Source organism: Podarcis filfolensis (genome assembly GCF_964270895.1).
Source record: "Podarcis filfolensis genome assembly, chromosome: 13".
Lineage (NCBI taxonomy): Eukaryota > Metazoa > Chordata > Lepidosauria > Squamata > Lacertidae > Podarcis > Podarcis filfolensis.
Genome location: NC_139615.1, coordinates 53579230 through 53602753, shown reverse-complemented (window position 1 = coordinate 53602753; position 23524 = coordinate 53579230). Strand labels below are relative to the sequence as shown.

Sequence of the window (23524 nt, the reverse complement as noted above, 5' to 3'; positions counted from 1 at the left end):
CTTTGGCCCCCAAATAAAATATTTGATGGGACTGCCCTCCCCCAAGGCATTGCCATTCAAATGGTGTGCATGTACCACATCATGTGATCAATTATGTGGGGTGGGGCTTACCTTCTCTCCCCCCCCCCAATATTTTATTCAAGTTGGCACCCCTGGTTAAGATAATTGAACATGGTTTTCATACACACTCCACTAACTCACAAAATCTTACAGACACTTTCATGTATCATGGAATCCTAGAATTGTAGAGTTCGGGCCCCAAGGGTCATTAGTCCATCTCCCTGCAATGCCGGAATTTCAACTAAAGCATATCTGACAGATGGCCATCCAACCTCAGCTTAGAAAATCTCCAAGGATCCAAGAAGTCCACCACCTCTAAGGGAGACCGTTTTACTGTTGAACAGCTTTTACTGTTAGAAAGTTTTTTCTGATGTTTAGTTGGAATCTCCTTTCTTGTAACTTGAAGCCACCCTACCCTCCAAAACAGGAGAAAACAAGCTGTTCCCTCTTCCATGTGGCAGCCTTTGAAGATGAATATCATGTCTTCTCTCAGTCCTCTCTTTTCCAGGCTAAGCATACAGTAACCAACTCCTTCAACTGTTCCTCACAAGGTTTGGTTTCCAGACCCCTTTTCATCTTAGTTGCCTTCCTCTGCACGTGTTCCAGCTTGTCAACAACCTTAAATTGTGGTGCCCAGAACTAGACACAGTATTCCAGGTGTGGTCTGACAAAGGCAGAATAGAGTGGTCCTATTACTTCCCTTGATCTGGACACAATACTTCTGTTGAGGCAGCATTAGCTTTTTTTCTGCTGCATCACACAGTTGACTCACATTCAGCTTGTGGTCCACTAAGACCCCACTATTTTTCTTTTCTGTGCAACTACTCAGCTCTGTTTTTATTGTATGGGTATGTTTTGTTACTTGAAATTAAATATTAGTTAGGAAAAAAGAGTAACAAATTGCATAAGCAGTGGTGGGCAGAGGTGTAGCTAGTTGGTTTCAGGACTACAGTAGTTATGGGACAGAGATGACTTTGGATACCTTGGTGGATGACATGCCAGGAACTGGACTGAGCTAGTGTATCCCTATTGGTTCTGCTGAACTTCCTAGTGGCTTTCAATACCATGGTATCCTTCTGGGCTGCCTTGCTGGGATGGGACTTGGAGGTCCTGTGTTACAGTGGCTCCCTTCCTTCCTGGAGGGGCAAACCCAGAAAGTGGTGCTGGGAGACTCCTGTTTGATGCCTTGGCCATTGGCCGGCAGGGTCCTCAGGGTTCTGTTTTGTCCCCCAAACTATTTTATGTGTACATGAAACTCCTGTGAGAGGCGGTTTGGAGTTTCAGGGTTCAGTGTCAGTATGCTGATGATACCCAGCTCTATTTCTCATTTTCACCTAAATCCAAGGAGGCTGTCTCAGTTCTAAACCAGTGTCTGTCATCAGTAGTGGACTGGATGAGAGTGAACTGACTATAATATAATACTGACAAGACAGAGGTGCTCTTGATCAGTTGGAAGGCAGAACAGGGAATCGGGATTCATCCTGTGCTGGATGGGGAGCACTCCCTCTAAGGACATAGGTCCATAGTTTGGGTGTTCTCTTGAACTCAGCCCTGAGCATGGATGCTAAGGTTTCTGAGTTGGCCAGGAATGCATTTGCGCAGTTACAGCTAGTGCGCCAGCTGCACCCATTCCTTGAGATGTCTGATTTGGCCAGTAACACATGCATTAGTTGCAATCCGTATGGATTAGGGCTACCTTTGAAAAGTGCTGAGAAACATCAACTGGCTCAAAGAGCTGCAGCCAGACTGTTGCTCAGGGCTGGTTATAAGGAGCAGATAAGTTGAAATTTCAGAGTCTGTGATGTTCCTGACCTGGCAACCTTAAGGGTGGGTGGACAGCCGGAAACTGTATGTGCATCTTCATCATTATTCTACATTAATGGGGAGCGGGGGACACAACCCTCTAAGAGCAGAGGTGGTAGGAGAGTGCAGAAAGTCCTGTGGGGACACATGAGCCTCGGATGCAGGTTCTAAGTTCAACTCCAAGTAGAAAGATGCTTGGTTAGCAGGGCTGGGAAAGCCCAAGACCTGAAAGAGCTGTTGCCCAAGGCCTGACCCTATTTGGCTGCTCTAGAATAGAAGAGCACCCCACCAGAATGAGTATATTGTCCTGTGTCCTTCAGAGTGCCCAGTACAATGTGAGAAGTTAGTGCCTGCTGAATGGGGAACTAACTTCCATTTCAAATGGGCTGACGTAGAGACTGCAGAAGCTGTTTGCATTATAAGCAGTCCAATCTCATTCACTCCACCCTCTTATGACAGCATGGAATAGCTCTTATTCACCCTCTAATGATAATACAAGAAGCCATGCTTAAAACAAGGCAGGGTTTATAAGTCAAAAACTGTGGCTTATGGGTGTCATTTGTTTGTGGTTAATAAACCGTAACAAGCAGGGCTGAGTGTTATATGCAAACCAGGCTAGAGAGACATAACTCAGAATCTGTCCCAATCCCAACACCAGAACTGTTACATATAACAGCCATATTTTGTTTGTTTGTTTGTTTAATTATTGATTTGAAAATACATAGAACCATAGAGAATATATAACTTTCTTTTGTCTTTCTGGCCCCACAGAAATAAGTTACAATTAACATCGGTTAACAAAATATCAAAGCAGAATTTTTTAAAAATAACCAAGATTATGCCACAGAGCAGAATGCAAACAGGCAAAAAGCAGCACTTTTATTGTCAAACATTAGCTATGAAAGCAACAGCAGGGCATCTCATAAGGAGTGATACCAGAGTAGCCCAAAGGAGCCCGCTGAGACACACACACAAAGCAGCAGCAGCAGCAGCAGTAGCAGCAAGTTGTGTCAGGCAGCAATCACTCAACAGGATACATTCAGAGCTCATGTTTTCTTGCTCCATAAAAGGTACCTGAAGAACCTTCCTGGGTTGCTTGACACAGACACACACACACATAGAGAGAGAGTGACACCACCTTTCCAACCAGAACTCCCACTAAGCTTCCAGCTTTGGGTGTGTCTCTTTTGGCCAAGATGGAGCCCCTCGCCCCACCCCACCATAGCTGTCAACCTTCCCTTTTTTTTGGCAGGAAATTCCCTTACTTCAGTGCCGTTTCCCGCTGCTATCCCAGATTGTTAGATATCCCATAGACTGTCTCCGGGACAGGTGAGCCTGCTGATCCCTTATTTTCAAATCCGAAAGTTGACAGCTATGCTGCTGATCCCTTATTTTCGAGGCTGCTGATCCCTTATTTTCAAATCTGAAAGTTGACAGCTATGCACCCCACCCTGGTTAAAACAAAAAGAAGCTCTGGTGATTAGGACACAGTTGCCCACAAGCCAACAATTGCTAATTCACACGGAGAAGCTGTAGACCATGGGTAGGCAAACTAAGGCCCGGGGGCCAGATCCAGCCCAATTGCCTTCTAAATCCGGCCCGTGGACAGTCCAGGAATCAGCATGTTTTTACATGAGTAGAATGCGTGCTTTTATTTAAAATGCATCTCTGGGTTATTTGTGGGCATAGGAATTCGTTCATTTTTTCTCTCTTCAAAATATAGTCCAGTCCCCCACAAGGTCTGAGGGACAGTGGACCAGCCCCCTGCTGAAAAAGTTTGCTGACCCTTGCTGTAGACCAACCAGGGACCCTCCAGATGTTGTGGGGCTCCATCTTCCATCAGCCCCTACTCCCAGCGCAGCTGCATGATGATGGGGCTGATGGAAGGAAGGCCACATGGGCTTGGTCTTATAAGAACTGTAGTCTTAAAAAAAAAGTGCCCTTCAACCCTGGGTCCTCAGATGTTGCTGGTCTACATCTCCCATCATTCTTGGCCTTGGGTTAAGTTGGCTGGGGATGATGGGAGTTGTTGTCCAACAACATCTCAGGGCTCAAGGCTGCAAAACACTGGTCTATAACACTCGGAGTGTACCAGGTTGGCGAAGGCTGATTTAGATGCACACAAATCTCACAGCTCCAATTCACAAGTGCTCCTCATCTTTGTTCTGGCATACTTCCTTGTGTATGATAGCCCGCCCTGCTGAAATGAATGGGGATTTCTCCATCACTACCCCACCATTTGCAGGAGGAGATCATAGAATTGTAGAGTTGGAAGGGACCCTGAGAGTCATCTAGTCCAACCCCCTGCAATGCAGGAATATGCAGCTGTCCTGTACAGGCATCGAACCTGCAACCTTGGTGTGTGTGTGCACATCAGAGGGTGTCAACAACTTTGGATTGGGGCCAGAATCCAGACATGCAGCAGAACAGAGGCACCCCTAAATGAAAGCACAGCAATACATTTTCTCTGCTTTGAACTTTGCATTCCCTTAAGGCACGGATGGAACACCTGCAGCCTTCCAGATGTTGCTGGACTACAACTTCTGTCATCATCCCATATCATTGGCCCTGCTGACTGCAGATGAGAGATGGGAGTCCAGCAATGTCTGGAGAGCCACAGGTTCCCTATGTTTGCTTTAAGGTCTTCAGATAGAGCTGACATTGGAAAACAAACACACGCACACTAAAAAAGAGCTGGCTGGAACAGTTATTTCCAAATATGCCACTTGAATATTCCACAGTCAGCCTGTTGCAAAACTTGCTTCTTCCAGCACTGTACACTAGTCAGAGGAGAACACAAGAACACTTGGTGTTCAATGGCAAGGGTATTTACTACACACAACAGAACAGGTATCAAAGTCAGCTTGGCTCCAACGTAGGAAAAAGCAGAAACGGTGTTGCAATGGAAGGAGTGTGTGCTTTTTCAAACACCAAAATAGCAGCAATTGAAACCTTTAAAAAAACATATCTGTGGCAATTATCACCAAAATTTCCAGCTGCTACTTCAGTCCCAGTTGAAAAGGAGGGGCATATAGGAACTATGCAAACACCATTGATAGCCTTATTCTCCATGAATTTGTCCAATCCTCCTTTAAAACCCTCTACTTATCTATATAAGGGATGCGGGTGGTGCTGTGGTGGGTACAGGAGCAGGGACCGAGCAACGGGAGCTCACCCGGTCACGGGTATTCGAACTGCCGACCCTTCTGCTCCTGCCAACCTAGCAGTTCGAAAGCACATCAAAGTGCAAGTAGATAAATAGGTACCGCTCCAGCAGGAAGGTAAATGGCATTTCCGTGCGCTGCTCTGGTTTGCCAGAAGCGGCTTAGTCATGCTGGCCACATGACCCAGAAACTGTACGCCAGCTCCCTCGGCCAATAAAGCAAGATGAGCGCTGCAACCCCAGAGTCGGCCACGACTGGACCTAATGGTCAGGGGTCCCTTTACCTTTACCTTAAGGTGCTACTAGACAATTTTTTTATATATTCTAACAGGTTCACATTCTCAACCACGATTGTAATAAGAAACAAAAAGTTCTAGTGGAATGACTGCCTGATACTGTGTTTGGCCACCGTTGAAATAATAGAAATCTCTTCATCTTAAGAATGACCAGAAAACTAGAGTCAAGTGTTTAAATGTGGGCTGTCAAATTAATTCCGCTGCAGCTGAAAGAGAATAATGTGTGTGTGGGGGGGTGTTATACAAAAGTTGTGGACTCCCATCTCACATCAGGGATGACCAGCAGATGTCAGGGGTGACGGCAGTTGGAGGTGCAGCTGCTTCTGGGGTGTGTGTCCCCCCATAGCCCCCCCTGCTGTGTTAGCTTAACATTCTTTTAGAGGATTGCAAAGAGTAACAGCTGGTTTTATTCTCCCCTGCCCAAGGCTTCACCTGATGTCGTAATGTGTATAGATAACATGGGCCGTCTTTTTCAAGGATGTAAAAGTCCTCCAGCCAGAGATTCCAAAGGCTGCCCATGATAGCATTTCTACTCAAAGGGCAGGTTCATGCACAAGTTAAGAGCACATCCAGCCTCTGCCCCACCAAATCAATCCGGATCCACGCCAGTTTCTCATTGACAGACATGGCATTCTGTGCATGAATTTTTTGACATGCACGCTAGCCCCAAGTGTTGTAATTTCAAAATTAGACTTCTTTTCTTTTTTTAGGTAATGTGAAAAAGGGAATCAATGCTTGTGGCATGCACACTCACCTCTGGTCAACAAAATCTGGAAGGTTTTCATAGGGATTCAGAAACCTGCCAAGTCTCTTTGGCAAGGTGAGGGGATGAGAGAGACATATCACTTTACACCCCATAGGAAATGAAGCCACTTTTTCTTGCAAACTATTATCTGTCTTTATCCTCTGACGTGCAACAGAACAGCAACAAACCTCCACTACTACTCCCAATACACTCAAAGAATTTTGGCATCTGAAGAGCAGCAAAACGCTTTTCTTAAAAGCAATAATTTCTTAGTGCCCTGCCTAACTCACATATACATTTTCTATACTGTACATATAATATTTGTATCTATATAATATATAGATATAGACACACACACACAAACAATTTCCTGATCAACATTTAAAAGATATGTTTGGCGACATTGAGAAAAGAATGTATTTGTTTGCATAATGCTTCACGCACACAACGTTCAGGACGCACAGAGAGAATCAATAAAGACCTGTAAATAAATAACATTTTCTTTGCATTTAAAAGTGCTCCCCTTAAAACACATGCGCGCACACGCACACACACACACAAAGCAAGACTGCTATCAAATGGCCAAAATATGCTCTCTCTGATAGCATAGGCAGAAAGTGCTTGGCTTGATTACTCAGCTAGCTTTTAAAACAAAACCATTTTTTAAAGGGATTTCAGAAAAACTAAAAGGTCACTCCAAGGGGTGAGTGCAATGAGTTCATGGTGATGTAGCATTGCTCTGAAAACAAGAGTGTGATATGGGAGTGGAAAACCCTTGTGCTAACAATTTCAAAGTTATATACTAGAAACTACTTCTCAAAATTTAGATACAGCTTCTCATAGTGTCAAAAACAAAGACAACATCAAAAATCCCCTGCAGATGCAGCCTACGCACTGCATCTCACCCTTCCTCCAATAAAGGGGAGAAGATGGACCATGGATGGGCAGGAAGTGACCAACCAACAGCTTCAAGGGTGAGCGAAAATTCAAAGCAAGTCAAGGTCCCATGCTCTTTCCACTGCAACATACCATTTCTCGCTGCCATCTCCAGGGCAGCTGGCTCCTCACAACTTGGTTGGCAAGGACACTGCCCTGTCAGAAAAGGGCTAGTCAGCCTGCTTAATTCTCTCGTTTAGAGTTTTCCAAAGTGGAAAGGTTTATCTTTCAGAAACAGGTCACTAGATCAAGTTTGTGCTTTTAAGAAAGGAGGGTGGAAACACTAGCATCCACAGTCAAAAAGCCCAGCACAAGCAACATGTACGTACACCCACCCACCCCATGGACTGCATGGATCCTTCAGTCCCAAACTTTATCCTTAAAATACCACATTGCCCTGCCATCTCCCAGAAAAAGCTCTGGGGGTAGAAGTAGTAAGGCAGATCAGCTCCAGAACAGGAGGAAGTAACTTGTTTTGTACCTGCTCCCCTTCCTTATGGGGACAAAAGGGCAAAAGCCCACTTGGCACCACTGCCCAGGGGCACGATTCTCTTGTGCTTTAGTATCTGGCTGAGCCTGGGATGTGCCTATGTCTGCTTTGGAGGGCGGTGCCTGATTCTTTAACACTTGCCAGAAAAATGGAGTGCCCTACCACTTTGTGGAAGTCCAACCAGCCACCAAAGGCCCTGGGAAGTCCAAGCTGAACTGGTTTGGGGCAAGGAATCCAGTTTGCACTACTGGTCCACTTGGCATGGCCTCCTTGCACAGCCAGTGATGGAAGCCTGGGACTTACAGCCTGCGAGCCAAATGGGAAGGGCAAAATTAATGGGCTTGGGTGAGTTCAGCAGCTCCCTCTCCAAACTCAAATCCCCAGGGCTTTGCATAGGGAAGCCGGGACAGTTAAACCAGTTTGAGTGTACTGTTGAGACAGAGCTCCCTGCTTTGAAGTGCAGCTGCCAAGGACTGAACCCCCGCTCCCAATTTAAGGATGGAGGTCATTAAGGGTTACTCACTTTGGAAGCGGTGCTCTTTGACCACTCTCTCCTGAAAGAAGAATAGGAAGGGCTTAGCATGGAAGTACGAGTAGCCAGCACAGAGACCCAGCAGGGTGGGTGGGATGGATTTTGCAGCACTGTTTAAGAGACTAGTCCTCTGGAGTGAGAGGGAGAAGCAACTATGGCTGAGCATTTACTGGCTACGAGGAAGGCCTTTTCATGACAACAACAACCAAACAAAATATAGGCACTCACTTAGCCATGATGGCAATCTTTTCAGGAGATTTTTTAAAATCAGGAAACCCATTTAATTTCATTCTGCTTCTTTCTCCTTCGCTTTTAAAAAGAACACCTGAATTTTTAACACAGACCAATTCAAATATTTGTCCTCAATGTTACTTCACACTAGAGTGCTAAGAAGACTGGTTAATCTGGTGCTGACCAGAGACAACACAGAGGCAGAACTTCAGAGGAGTCACAGGATCAGCTCCATGGACTGCCGTTTCCATCAGCCTTTCCCAACATGGGGCTCACCAAGTGGTGTTGGACTACAACTCCCATCATCCTTGACCATTGGCCAGGCAGACGGAGGATATTGGAAGTTGAAGCTCAACACCATCTGGAGGGCACTAGGTTGGGGAAGGATGGCTTACCTCCTGTAGTAAGTGTTTATAGACTTTCTCCAAGAAGTATCCTGTATCCTGTACTATCACATCATTCAGAAGGACAATGTGAAGGAGAGGTGCAAAGTGTGTGTGTGTGTGTGTTAATAGGCCGAGCCCAACCTCCAAGGTTCAGTGTTGAAGAGAGGAAACTCCTGAGGATGGACCAGAGCAACCATCGGGTGCTTTCTGCTTTGAAACACAAGGAGCCATCTAGGGCAGAAAGAGAGAAGCGAGAGAGAAATTTCAACGAGATGCCATCAAGGCCCTGGACATACATGATGGCTTTGCAACCTCATGATAGAAAAGCAGGATGCTTAAGTCCTCAGTCCAGCAAAAAATGTGCTGGATTGGAGAACATGTTTTTTTTGTCAAGCCCTGGTCAAGGGCAAAGAATGGCAAGCATCCCCACAGAGCAGGATGGAACAGGCCAGCCTGGCCTCAGTCTGCTATACGGTTTCCTAATGAAATATGGTGACAGCGATCTGGGGCACTGCAGAAAATTTCAGGGAAATCAGGAAGAGAACAGACAAACCTCAGTGGCAGAGATGGCCTCAACTGGCACCCTTCAGAAGGTGAGAAAGCTTCCCCATAAAAGGATGACCTCAGCAAAGCCTCACCTTTTGATTAAAGGGCCAAGAGTTAGATCCCGACCTGCACATTTTGGAGGTGGTAGGGGAAGGAAAAATGCTGGCTGTTTAAAATATTCTCTCTGAAGGAAGATCTGAAGGGAGGGAGGGAAATCAACGACAGATCCCAGCCACCCCTTTTCAAGGCTGTCACCTTGACCTTTCCAAACAGGAACAGAAGGTAATAAAACCAGACATCCCAATAAACAGCCACACCCTTTCCACCCACCTAACGACTGACCTCTGTCCTCAAGGCAAGGTTTGTGCCAGTCAAGCTCCATCCTACCTGAATGAGAAAGGAGGCAGAGCTTGTGAGTTCTTTGGTTAATTGTCATCATGGAAACAGAAGAGCCAGCAGGCAGTGGCTGAAAACACCCAGCCCATGCAAACCATGGAATGACTGGCTGGGAGACTGCCTCTCCAGGGACTGGCTCAAGTTCATGGGGAGAGGCATGCTCCCTCTCTAGCTCTCTGCTTTATGTGCTAGTCCAGCCTCCAAATGTACACAAGGGTTGCTTCAGTCTCCCTTCCTCCTCCAGGGCAGATGTTCTCTCAAATCACTTGTTCTCAATGAGTGTCTGGACTTTGTAGACAAGGTCCCGCGCCAGCTTCAGGACCTGTTGAGTGTTGTGCCGCTCTGCCATTTCTGGAATGGAAGGAAGGAAGGGTCAAGCAAAACGGAGGAAGAAGAGAGGGTAGGTTCAAAGAAAACAAGGTGAGGTCTCTGCCCTTGCCTCTATCCCCACACTCAGGCATCCTGCAGGGACACCTTTGGGAAGGGACCACAACTATGTGGGAGAGGCCATGCTCAGCACACCGCAAGTCCCATCCCCAGCATCTCTAGTTAAAAAAAAGGATCTGTATGTCATGTGCAAGATACAGAGGACATGCACAAGACACACGCATATCAGTTGGGCAGGAAAGCAAGAAGATGGTGCAAAAAAAGAGCTCAGCAAGAAGTCAAATACAGTGGTACCTCGGGTTACATACGCTTCAGGTTACAGACTCCCCTAACCCAGAAATAGTGCTTCAGGTTAAGAACTTTGCTTCAGGATGAGAACAGAAATCGGGCTCTGGCGGCGCGGCGGCAGCAGTAGGCCCCATTAGCTAAAGTGGTGCTTCAGGTTAAGAACAGTTTCAGGTTAAGTACGGACCTCTGGAACGAATTAAGTACTTAACCCGAGGTACCACTGTAGCTCAGTCTGCATGTAAGTGAAAGATTGCTCAGACTAAGGCCAAAGTCTACAGCTCAATGGAACCCGGTGAGTCCCTCCAGGCACCAATGGATCCCTAAAGAGTACCTTTTGGACTGCTTTGGTGGTGGTACTGCAGTGCAGCAGAGAACAAGCCAACATTTCTCTCTGCCTGCACAGAGGTCAGAAGGCAGCTCAACCTCAAAGTCCCTGGCTCAGGACTCCTGGAGGCTGGCTTGGTGCCTATTCCTGAGGGGCACAGATTTTGCAGTGCAGTCATTTGGGACAGAAAAGTGTCCTCAACTTCAGCCCCAGCCCATTACAATCTGTACCGTTGAAGAACTTGATGATATCCGTGAAGTCCATGTTGTTCTCCAGGATGATGTCCCGATAAACCTCCACCAAGGCAAGAGCAATGAAGAGGACATAATGAGACGAGGAGATCTGTGCTGCTGCCCAGATCGTTTCCCAGACAGAGAAGACATCATTGTAAACTAGCTCTGTTAGAAAACAGGAACAAAAAAAGAACAGTCATTGAAGCCATCTGAAGCGACCAAAGCTAGGGTTGTCATATGCCCTCTTTTTCCAGGACACGTCCTCTTTTTCATGGGTATGTAAAATGAGAGTCATCATAATGATCCATAGTTAAAAGTAGAAGTCAGCAAATGTGTCCTCTTTTTTGCTCTTTAAAATATGGCAACCCTAAAATGCAGAAGTGACCCCCATCCCAGAATTCTCTGCAGCAAACAGCGTTGTGCAGCAAACATCAAAGAGGACACCAGGAAAAAAATTGGGGGGAGGGCAAAGAAGGGCAATTATATTTTACCTTCTCCCAACTCCTGTCCTCAGGATGCTATCAGGGCAACTCATGATGCTCCAGCTAGTGTTAAAAGATGTGTTTAAGTCAAAATGCAGATGCAGACCCCATACCCTCAACGCACCTCGCTTAAAATCCAGGAGAAACCAGCGGTAGCAGAAGTAAAAATGCGTGTAATCGCCATTTTGATGCATCAGCTCAAACAGCTCAGAGTCTAAAATCTACCAGAAAAGCAAAAGCTTCAGGATCTTGTTTCTGCAAGAAAACCACATTTGTCCTTCCCCCGCCACAAAACCCCCACATCCTACATGCAGCAAGGTGCTCAATACTCCCTTGACCTCTTTTCAAAGAGCTTCACAGGACATGGAAGTATCAAGCAGAGAACCTAAGCAACACTGCCACCCTTTCTTTTCCTTGCACAGGTATTGTGCCTAACAGCAGGCAGAATGTGGCTCTGAGAGGAGCTTTCGGCAACTGAATTTCTACTGATTAAAGGCACTGGGTTCTTTCCAGGGGTGTGTATGTGGAGGGAATGGCACCCCTCCTTAAGGCCCCAAGGCAAAAACCAAGGAGCTTATCACCCCAAACGGTAACCAAGGGTGGGATTCCAGTGCAAATTGAGGTTTGCATAATTAGTAGTAATAATAAAGTAATAATAAAGTAGACTAAGAAGAGCTTCATAGTGAAAAATGAAAATATTTCCTTGGATTTGAAAGTGTTCAACATGCCATGGAATGTGCAAAGTTAGGAATATTTTTAAAAGCCAGAAAAACTAAAAATAGGATACAGCAAAGATCCAAATTTATGGATATGGGAGGAAATGTTGCAGTTAAAATGCACATGCACTGGACATGTGGCAAGAGATGGCTCAGGAAAATGGAATAAAGCAAACACAGAGGCCATACAATTTCAGAAGACCACCTGTGCGGTGGATGGACAATCTAAAACTAACAGTAGGGCTCATGTGGATGCAGGAAGCAAACAACAGAAAGCGATGGAGAGACTGTGAAGAAGTGTCTATCCAAAGACACTGTAGAAGTGTACAGTGAGACACTGTAGAAGTCAGAAAATGAGCTGTCAGCGTGGCCCAACAATTTCATGTTATGGAATTTTCTGGTTTAGAAAGCTGTGTGGAAATGCACTGGAAAGTGTGGGGTAAATGAATGACTAACGGGAAGGTGAAACTACTGAGTTGGGTTTTCCGGCGTTATGGAGTATGCTGACGACACACAACTCTACTTCTCCATTACATCTGCAGGTGAGGCAGTGGAAGTGCTGGACCAGTGTCTTGCCTCAGTCATGGACTGGATGAGAGTCAACAAACTGAAGCTCAATCCAGATAAGATGGCGGCTTTGTTAGTGGGGGATTACCTAGGCCAGATGGGTGGGAGGTTGCCTCCTAATTTGGGAACCACTGATCTAACCTCTGCATAAGCCTCTGACAAGCAGATCATGGTGAACACTCCATGGAAAGGGTGAACTGGAAGAGTTCCTGTTCTTTACCTGGATGAGGGATCTCATGTTGGCAAAGTGGGTGTCCATGGCGCCTCCATGGGGGAAGTTCTGGTTCATCCGCTTCATAAGCTCTGTGAAACAACTGAAGGCAATGGCCTCTGAACAAGGGCGGGGCGGGGGTGTGAGAGAGAGAGAACGGGGGAATCAGTGCCCCGTAGACCTGGATCTCACCTGCTTTTGCCCAGAAGGAAGAGGACCCAGGCCACCCAAGGACACAACCAGGAGCTCTCTGTGTGTTGGCTGCCAAAGGTGTCCAGGTGACAGTTTTACACATCCTGGCTTGGGGAAAATCACAGAAGTGCTCCTTCTTCTCCTGTGCAGCATACTCCTCCTCCAACTGCAGCCCCACATTCCAGCCATGGCCTGGAAGCCACACCAATTAGGCTGTTCACATTGGTCTGACAGTCATGTGGATCTCTGGGGATCAGCACACATCAGAGCTTTCTGCATCCTGATGTTCCAGCTACCTCCCATGTGCCATGGAGCTGGCTCTGAATTTGTTTTTTTAAACACCAGACATGTCCCTGCTTCAAGCTGTGAAACATGAGTGGGCAAGCCTGTCTCATCTGGATTTGGAGAGGTGCAAGAGGGTGAGGCCCAAATTCTACAATCTCCCACCCACAATGGAAGCACATCTGAGTGGGATGAGAGAGTGGGGGAGTCTTTTCACAGCGGCTGTACCTACAGAGCACCTTGCCTTGGGAAGTGCACTTGGCCCCCTCCTGCACATGAAGAGTTGGATCAGACCAACAGGCCTATCCAGTCCACCATTCTGTTCTCACAGTGAACAAGCAGATGCCTATGAGAAGCCCACATCAGTTGCTCAGAGCCATTTCATTCAAGCAGGCTTTCATTGGACATGGCTGATCATGTTTTTACATTTGCTGATCATGTTTCCTTGGTTGGTGGACTTATTCCATTGGGTCTTTTTATGAAATTGTAATTTCATAGAATCACAGAACTGTAGAGTCAGAAGTGACCCCAAGGAATGCAGGAATCATAGCTAAAGAGTCCCTGACAGAGGCCATCCAATCTGTGTTTAAAAACCTCCAACAAAGGAGAGCCCATCACCTCCCCAGGTAGTCCATTCTGTCTGTAAACTATCATGAATGGTGCTTTTGCACCATAGAGTCAGGGCAAAAATGTTATAAATGAACCAATAAATGAATAGTCCAGCGAGGGGATCCATCAGAGCCAGAATTCCCCAGACTGTTAAGGCTGGCATAGTGGCAAATAGAGAGAACTCACCATCATCCAGAATCACAAGCAAAGGAGCCAGCAAGTCACACATCCCCTGGACATAGCCAATGTCAATGTGGTGCCAGACGTAGCTGCAGAGAGACAGGAGGCTGGGTGAGGTGACAGAGGTCCTGCAAAGCAGCTGCCAAGGCCCTGGTTTCAAGGGGTCAGCAGCAGACCCAGCAGAAAAAAGGAGCAGAATCTGTATGGAAACATCCCAAACCTGTGTCCCTCCCATAAACCATGCATGTCTGCAGACCTATATTTCAGCTGCCAGTTCATTTTGCTTTCAGATAGGAGGATTGCAACATTTGACCATACAATCACAGAGCTGGAAGAGACCCAAGGGTCATCTAGTCCAAGTGCTTGCAATGCAGGGATCACTGCTAATTAAACCATAGGTAATAAACCCACAGCTGATTAAACCAATTAATCAATAAATAATTTTAAACAAACAAAAGCAATTTGATCAACGAAAATGGTGTCATTGATTAAACCACCCAGATTTTTTTTTTTTTTTAAGATGGCATGTGCTGTCTTAGAAGAGGCACCAGCAAGACAGGGAATGCAGAATGCCTCTTCTAAGATTGGGGGGGGGGGCTACTGCAATGCAGAAATGCATCATCTCAAAGCCCCAAATAGCCTTTGGGGGTGGTTGGTTCCCCTCTAAAAATGCTAGCTTAATAAATCAATCAGTGGCAAATCCTCTGTTTAATAAGCTGAGGCTTCATTGGGTCTGTGGGATAACCAGCTTCCTATAACCAGTACTGAGCCGGGTGTGCCAATGGCCTGACGTGGTATAAGGGAGATCCTTTATTCTGAATTATGAGGACTGGAATCTCACTTTATTTTTACGGGAAGGGCCAGGGTTCCAGCCTTCGCTCAGCCTGCAAAGGGCCCTCTGTGGTCAGTACATGGGCTGCTCCTTGCGCCAAGCATCCTCTGCTCCCACGGTTCCTGGCCCAAAGAGTGACAGAGTCGCCTGCAAGGAACGACACAGCCAGTTCCCGCCCCCATCCCACTGGGCAGCTACCTGCACATGATGTTGCGCAGCTTCTCCAGGTTGGCTGGTGAGAAATACCAGTAGTTCCGGTCACACCTCTGGACATCCTTCTCAATGCGGTGCAGGTTCACAGTGTACATGTCAAGCAGCTCTGGCTGCGAAAGCAGAAAGGGCAAGGAAACACATCCCAGTTAACTTTCAGCACAACTTCTGCTAAGGTACATGCAAGGACCTGTCCATGCCACAAACTTAACAGCTGGTTTTAAAAGTCATAGAATTGCAGAGTTAGAAGGGACCCAGAGGGCCATCTGGTGCAACGCCCTGCAGTGCAGGGATCACAGCAAAATGACAGGCGGATCCTGCTGCCCGAGGCAGTGGCTTCACCTTGCCTCACAGGTGGGCCAGTCCTGCCTCAAATGGGGCAATAAAGGAATGAAATGTAGAAAAGTCCATGTGGTGATAGTTTTGTTATTTACAAAACTATTCACACAAACTCAAAACTGAGCTGTTGATAACACAGATATCCTGGCATTGGTAAATCAATTTTAACACCCCATTGATGTCAATGGGACTAAAATATGATTACTTCCTCTCAATCTATCCCATAATCTCTGGCCTTAAAACTGGGGGGTATTGACTTTGTTACTATGATATTTTTTAATAACAATAACTTTTTATTTATACCCCGCCCTCCCCAGCCAGAGATGGGTTCAGGGCAGCTAACACCACTAAAATCACAATAAAAACTTCGGGGAAGGAAAAAACCAACCAATTTAAAATACAGGTTAAAATACAATTTAAAATGCAGCCTCATTTTAATAGTAGCCCATAGATCAAAACCACAAGGGGAGGGAAACATAAGGGTCAGACTAAGTCCAAACCAAAGGCCATGCAGAACAGCTCTGTCTTGCAGGCCCTGTGGAAAGATGTCAAGTCCCGCAGGGCCCTAGTCTCTTGTGATAGAGCGTTCCACCAAGTCGGGGCCAGTACTGAAAAGGCCCTGGCCCTAGTTGAGACCAATCTAACCACCTTGCGACCTCCAAAGTGTTGTCATTTGTGGACCTCCACGGGGCATACCAGAAGAGGCGGTCCCGTAGGTATGTGGGTCCTAGGCCACATAGGGCTTCAAAGGTCAAAACCAGCACTTTAAACCTGACCCTATACTCCACCGGGAGCCAGTGCAGTTGGTAAAGCACTGGATGAATGTGATCCCATGGCAAGGACCCTGTAAGGAGCCTCGCCGCGGCATTCTGCACCCGCTGGAGTTTCTCGGTCAGCTTCAAGGGCAGCCCCGCATAGAGCGAGTTACAATAATCAACCCTGGATCGCATGGATCACTGTGGCCAGATCAGGGCAAGAAAGGTAAGGGATCAACTGCTTAATACGGCAAAGATGGAAAAATGCCACCTTTGCTGTGGCTGCAACCTGCGCCTCCATGGAAAGGGAGACATCCAACGTTACACCCAAGCTCTTGACAGAAGGCGCTGGCAGTAATTGAGCCCCTGCAAGAGATGGGAGTTGGCGCCCCAACCCCATGTCATCCTGACCCAAACAGAGGACCTCTGTCTTGGAAGGATTTAACTTCAACCGGCTCCCACGCAGCCATCCAGCCACAGCTTCCAAGCATATGGTCAGTGTGTCTGGGGCCGAGTCAGGGCGGCCGTCCATCAACAGATAAAGCTGGGTGTCATCAGCATATTGATGACAACCCAGCCCAAAGCACCAGACAATCTGGGCAAGGGGGCACATAAAGATATTGAAAAGTATCGGGGAAAGGATTGCACCCTGTGGCACGCCACACACCAAGGAGTGCCACGGTAGCTCCCTCGTTAGTGCTATCCTCTGTCCCCAACCTGCGATAAAGGAGTGCAGCCATTGTCTTTTTTTTTTTAAAGATATTTATTGGAGTTTTACAAAAACATGAATTTAAAAGATCATATAAAAAGAAAGAAATACAATAAAAGAAACATAGAAAAATACATAAAATAAGAAAAGGAAAATAAAAACAAATCCATTTTTGTAACCCTGACTCGTTATCTTATTTCCTTGGCCTCCTCACACCTCCCCTTTTCGTATTCCCATTTAAATAATCAAGTCAGCAAATCCTTACCCTCTTTCATTTATCTTAACTCTATATCTTAACATGTTGTAACTCTATATTTTCATCCATTTATCAATTCATTTTTGCATATTCTTATTAACTTTGTTGCTAATGCCACTTATTTTCAATCCAACATCATTTTAACATTCATTAATTTTACAGTATTTCTGAAGATAGTCTTTAAATTTCTTCCAGTCTTCTTCCACCAACTCTTCTCCCAGGTCTCGGATTCTGCCAGTCATTTCCGCCAGTTCCATATAATCCATCACCTTCATCTGCCACTCTTCCAGGGTGGGTAGCTCTTGTGTCTTCCAATACTTTGCAATAAGTATTCTTGCTGCTGTTGTTGCGTACATAAAGAAAGTTCTGTCCTTCTTTGGCACCAGTTGGCCGACTATACCCAGGAGAAAGGCCTCTGGTTTCTTCAGGAAGGTATATTTAAATACCTTTTTCATTTCATTATATATCATCTCCCAGAAAGCCTTAATCTTTGGGCACGTCCACCAAAGGTGAAAGAATGTACCTTGGTTTTCTTTACATTTCCAACATTTATTATCGGGCAAATGATATATTTTTGTCAGCTTGACTGGGGTCATGTACCACCTATAAATCATTTTCTTTTTTTTTTTTAATAAATATTTATTAAGTTTTCCATTTTTATACAAACACAAAAAGAAAAAGAAAAGAAAAATATTAAAAACAAATCAATTTCGATAACAGTTTTTCAATAACATATTTCTTTGACTTCCTCATACCTCCCCTTCTTGTTTTCCAGTTCAAATTGTTAATCCAGCAAATCCTAATCTCTTAACATTCCTTTTAATTAACACCTTATTTTCCAAATCAACTTTTTAAATTTTTTGACTTAAACAATTTTAATCCCTGTTATCTTTATCATAACAGCTAGAGACCACAAAAGTTCAATCCAGCATCTTTTCAGAGTTCATTAATTTTGTAGTATTTCTGTAAATAGTCCTTAAATTTCTTCCAATCTTCTTCTGCTGACTCTTCTCCCTGGTCGCGGATTCTGCCGGTCATTTCTGCCAGTCCCATACAGTCAATCAACTTCATCTGCCGTTCTTCCAGAGTGGGTAGATCTTGAGTCTTCCAGTGCTTTGCTATAAGTATTCTTGCTGCCGTTGTAGCATACATAAAAAAAGTTCTGTCCTTCTTTGGCACCCAATGGCCGACTATGCCCAAGAGAAAAGCCTCTGGTTTTTTCAAGAAGGTATACTTAAATACCTTTTTCATTTCATTATAAATCATTTCCCAGAAAGCCTTAATCTTTGGGCACGTCCACCAAAGGTGAAAGAATGTACCTTCAACCTCCTTACATTTCCAACATTTATTATCGGGCAAATGATATATTTTTGCAAGCTTGACTGGGGTCATGTACCACCTGTATATCATTTTCATAATATTCTCTCTTAAGGCATTACATGCCGTGAATTTCATACCGGTGGTCCACAACTGTTCCCAGTCAGCAAAGAATATCATTTATTACGGCCATAGGCCCATACAGGTAAAAACAACACATAAATAACAGCTTGTGCCGTAAGGAGAAAAAAAAAGCAATCGCTAAAACACTACTATAACAATAAAATACTATAAAATGGAAAGGCATACTACGCCTTAATTAGCTTGTAGAGCTCCTTGGCGTCGCTTTTGGGAAAGGACAGCAACTAGGAACCTAGCCACCTTCAGGGTCGTGTGGGTATCCTTGTCCTGCAAGATTTGGGCAAGGTGGAATTTTGGTGGGGTACCCTCTAGTTTCTGTATGATTGATCCCAACAAATTTGCCCGTAGCACATTAAACAAGGGGCAAGTGAACATAATGTGCTGGAGCGACTCCGGCGACACCTTATCACATTCGCACACGGCGGGGGCTTGACCCTTTGAGAACCTATGTCTCAGGACATTGGAGGGAAAAACGTTAAACCTCGCTTTGGTGAAGGCCAGTCTATGTGCAACAGTCGAAAGGGAGGAGAGGTATGATGGAACGCAGTAAGTTAAAGTGATACCAATGTTCTGGGGCGAACAAACACCTCCCCCCAGCGTATAATTTCGCTGTAAATCGATGTCATCCAGTCTTTGGCGGATCAGTCTCTGAGCAGTGATTTGGTCTAGTTTTAGGGAATCTGAGGGAGAGATTCCATAACTCAGGAGTTTGGCATGAATTCTGCTAGTCCAAAGGCTGGAGAATTCATCTCGCCATAAGCATTGGGCAAGGTAATGGTTTGGTAATCTATGCCACAATGATAACCAGTAATTGAAGACTTGCTTCCACAGGCAAGTTTCTAGGGATGCGACCTTCAATTCTAGTCGCATGGCTGCGTTGCTTACGCACAGGGGGAGCATTAGGAGCCGACGTAGGAATTGGCTTTGCAGAGTCTCAAGGGGAGCAAGATCTGTCATCACGGATCCCAGTCAGCAAACATAATGTTATAACCAATATCTTGTGCCCATTTAATCATAGCAGATTTAACCGTTTCATCCTGCGTATTCCATTTCAACAGCAAGTTATACATTCTTGAAAGTATCTTAGTTTTGGGGTCTAACAATTCTGTTTCCAATTTTGATTTTCCCACCTGGAAGCCAATTTTTTTGTCCAGATTGTAGGCCTCTCTTATTTGATAATAATGAAGCCAGTCTCGCACTTTATCTTTTAATTTCTCAAAACTCTGCAATTTCAGTTTATCTCCTTCTTGTTCCAAAATTTCCCAATATTTTGGCCATTTGGCCTCCATATTGAGCTTTTTCTGAGCCTTCGCTTCCATTGGTGACAACCACCTTGGGGTTTTATTTTCCAATAAGTCTTTATATCTTATCCAGACATTGAACAATGCTTTCCTGACAATATGGTTTTTAAATGCTTTATGTGCTTTAACCTTGTCATACCACAAATATGCATGCCACCCAAAAACATTATTAAAACCTTCTAAGTCCAAAATGTCTGTGTTCTCAAGAAGCAGCCAATCTTTCAACCAGCAGAATGCTGCTGATTCATAGTAAAGTTTAAGGTCCGGCAGGGCAAATCCACCTCTTTCCTTTGCGTCAGTTAGTATTTTAAATTTTATTCTGGGCTTCTTGCCCTGCCAGACAAATCTAGAAATATCTTTCTGCCACTTCTTGAAACAGTCCATCTTGTCCAAAATTTGCAATGACTGAAACAGAAATAACACTTTTGGCAATACATTCATCTTTATAGCTGCAATTCGACCCAACAAGGAAAGCTTCAAATTTGACCATATTTCTAAGTCTTTTTTCACTTCTGTCCAGCATTTCTCATAGTTATCTTTAAATAAGTTTAAGTTCTTAGCAGTCATATTAACCCCCAAGTATTTTACTTTCTTAGCTAATGTCAAACCAGTCTCCTTCTGAAACCTCTCTTTCTCAATCGGTGTTAAGTTTTTCTCAAGAACTTTAGTTTTTGACTTGTTCAGTTTAAATCCTGCCACATGACCAAATTCTTGAATCAATTCTAATACTCTTTTCGTACTAGATTCTGGCTCCTGTAACGTCAAAACTAAGTCATCTGCAAAAGCCTTCAGTTTATATTGTTTGGCTCCAACCTGAATACCTTTAATCAGACGGTCCCTTCTGATCATATTTAACAAAACCTCCAGGACCGAAATAAAAAGCAAAGGGGAAATTGGGCAGCCTTGTCGTGTCCCTTTCTCTATCTTAAATTCCTCTGTCATCACATTATTGACTATTAGCTTAGCTTTTTGCTCTGAATAGATTGCACTTATACCATTTTCAAACCCTTGGCCCACCCCCATTCCCTGAAGATTTTTCTTCATAAAATTCCAAGATAAATAAAATTCACTTGCAGCTTCTCCAAAATATTAATTATATTCCTCGTATTGTCAGACAAATGTCTACCTGGAAGAAAGCCTGCTTGATCTTTATGTATCTCTTCAGTTAATACCTTTTTTAATCTGTTAGCCAAAATATCAGCAAAAATTTTGTAATCCACATTAAGCAGGGATATGGGGCGGTAGTTCTTAAGTTGTGTCTTTTCAGACTCAGTTTTCGGTATGAGTGTAATGTAAGCTTCCTTCCACGACTCTGGCGCCTTTTTCCCCTCCAGAATTTCATTACAAACCTCCTTTAGTGGCTGAATTAACCAATCTTTCAAAGATCTATAGTATTTGGAGGTAAGACCGTCCGGCCCTGGAGATTTGCCCAACTGCATATTCTGAATGGCACCTTCAACCTCCTGTTCTGTAATTTTGTGATTCAACATTATCTTATTTTCTTGAGAGATTTTTTGTAATCCATTTGTTCTTAAAAATTGGTCTATATCAGTCTCTTTCTGTGGCCCTTGTGTATATAGTTGTTTAAAATATCTCTGGAAACACTTTCTAATCTCCAATGGATTCTGTATGTTCTTTCCTTCCACATCCAGATTTGTAATGGTATTTAATTTTTGTCTTTTTTTCATCTGCCAGGCTAGCAGTTTCCCACATTTATTAGCTGATTCAAATGTCTTTTGTCTCATCTGCTTAATTTTCCATTCAACTTCCTGATTTATCATTTTCATGTATTGTACTTGATATAATTTTATTTCTCTCAGAATCTCTTGTGACTTTGGCTTCGCTCTTAATTTCTTCTCTCCTTCTTTTATTTTTTCCAAGATTTTATCTTTTTTCTCATTTTGTATTCTCTTCTTTAATGCATTCTGTTGGATCAGAAACCCTCTCATAACCGCTTTGCTTGCGTCCCAGATTACTCTTTTTTCAACCGTAGTATTCAAATTTATCTCAAAATAGTCTCTCAGAATTTTTTGGGCCTTCTTAGTGACCTCTTGATCACTAAATAAAGTGTCATTCATCCTACATCTGAAGGAGCCGATTGGTGTTAGTTTCATCTCCATCTTCACCGCATTGTGGTCGGAGCAGGTTTTTGGGCAAATTTCCACTTTTCGAATCTTAGGTGCCAGTCCTCTAGTTATCCATATTTGGTCAATTATTGTCCATGTCATGTTGGCTTCAGAGAAGAATGTTCCCTCTCTTCCAAGGGGGTTCTTGGATCTCCAAATGTCAATCAAGTCCATATTGTCAGTCAGTTCAAAAAAGGTTTTTGGTAGTCTGCCATCTTTAGTTACAACTTGTCTCTGCAACTTATCCATATTTGTAGATACCACTCCATTCATATCTCCCATCAGGATAATATTATAGTCCATGTAGTCAAACAATGTCTCTTGCAATTTCCTAAAAAATTCAGATTTCCCCTCAATTGGTGCATAAACTCCTACAATCAAAAATTTTTCTCCTTGTGATTGAATTTCAATTGCCACCCATCTTCCTTGTTCATCTTTAAAAACAAATTTCGGTGATAGGCTCTCTTTGGCATAAATAACAACTCCTCTCTTTTTAACCTTGTCCGATGAAATAAACTCTTGACCCAATCTTTTATTAATCAGTACTTTCCTTATCACATGAGTTTCTTGTAAACAAATTAAGTCCAATTGTTCCTTTTTCAATAAATGAAAGATTTTCTTCCTCTTCTCCGGGGAGTTAAATCCATGAATATTCCAACTTAATAATTGCAGAGACATGATGTAGTTATTCTATTTTCCTCCAACTGCTCCCAAAAGTTCTTCTTGTTCTGACGGTGGTATCCCTTCTTTTTGTTTTTCCAGTCCCAAAGGTGGTAGTGCTATGTCTAGTACTCCTGCTCTTAAAGCTCTTAATTCTTCTATCACTTCTTTTTGCAGGCCTTCTTCGTGGTCTTTCAAAAAATTTTCCTTATCTTCCAACGATCTTATTTTGAACTTTTTCCCTTTAAAGTTAAAGGATAATCCCTGGGGGAATTCCCACCTGAAAACAATTCTGTTTCTTCTCAGTAGGGTCACCAGATCACTGTAGTTAGCTCTAAGGTCCAATAGATGTTTCGGTATATCCTTAAAAATCTCCACTCTCGAGTCGTTTATCTCCAAAGTCTTCTGGAAGTGCGCACTCAGTATTTTATCTCTCTCTTCTTTCGTTCGAAGGGTAACCAGACAGTCTCTCACCCTGTTTTTCCTTCCTCCTCTTCTAAGTCTAAACGCACTTACTATCTTAAAGTCTTTCTCCAACTCCAAATTCCAAAATTTTCCAAATTCCTGCGTAAGATAGTCACTTAAATTATCTTTTTCAAGTTCTGGTACTGCCCCTTAAATTAATCTGTCTCTCCCTCAGTTCAATCATAGACAGAAGTGACTGATGATCCCCAATCTGTTTACGCATAGGTTTTATTTCTTCCTCTACAGCCACTGCTTTTTCTCTTGCTTCCTCAGCTATTTTTCTCTTAGACGCAGATTCTTCCAACAGTTTTTCAATAGATTCTGTATTAGAATTCACCTTCTGTCCCAAATTGTCTA

The 23524-nt window shown here is 44.1% G+C and overlaps 1 protein-coding gene across 1 annotated transcript in view; it reads right to left on the bottom strand.

The window, feature by feature from the left end:
* Positions 1-2544: 2544 nt before the first annotated feature.
* SGSM1 (small G protein signaling modulator 1) overlaps positions 2545-23524 on the bottom strand; it is a 96653-nt gene continuing 75673 nt past the window's right edge. Inside the window, exons 20-25 of the mRNA XM_083583816.1 lie at positions 15087-15211; positions 14063-14145; positions 12803-12912; positions 11424-11520; positions 10815-10982; positions 2545-9935 (exon numbers count right to left, since the gene is read on the bottom strand). Of these exons, the coding sequence (XP_083439942.1) occupies positions 9847-9935; positions 10815-10982; positions 11424-11520; positions 12803-12912; positions 14063-14145; positions 15087-15211 (672 nt within the window). The 3' untranslated portion in view covers positions 2545-9846. The remainder of the gene's footprint in view (positions 9936-10814; positions 10983-11423; positions 11521-12802; positions 12913-14062; positions 14146-15086; positions 15212-23524) is intronic.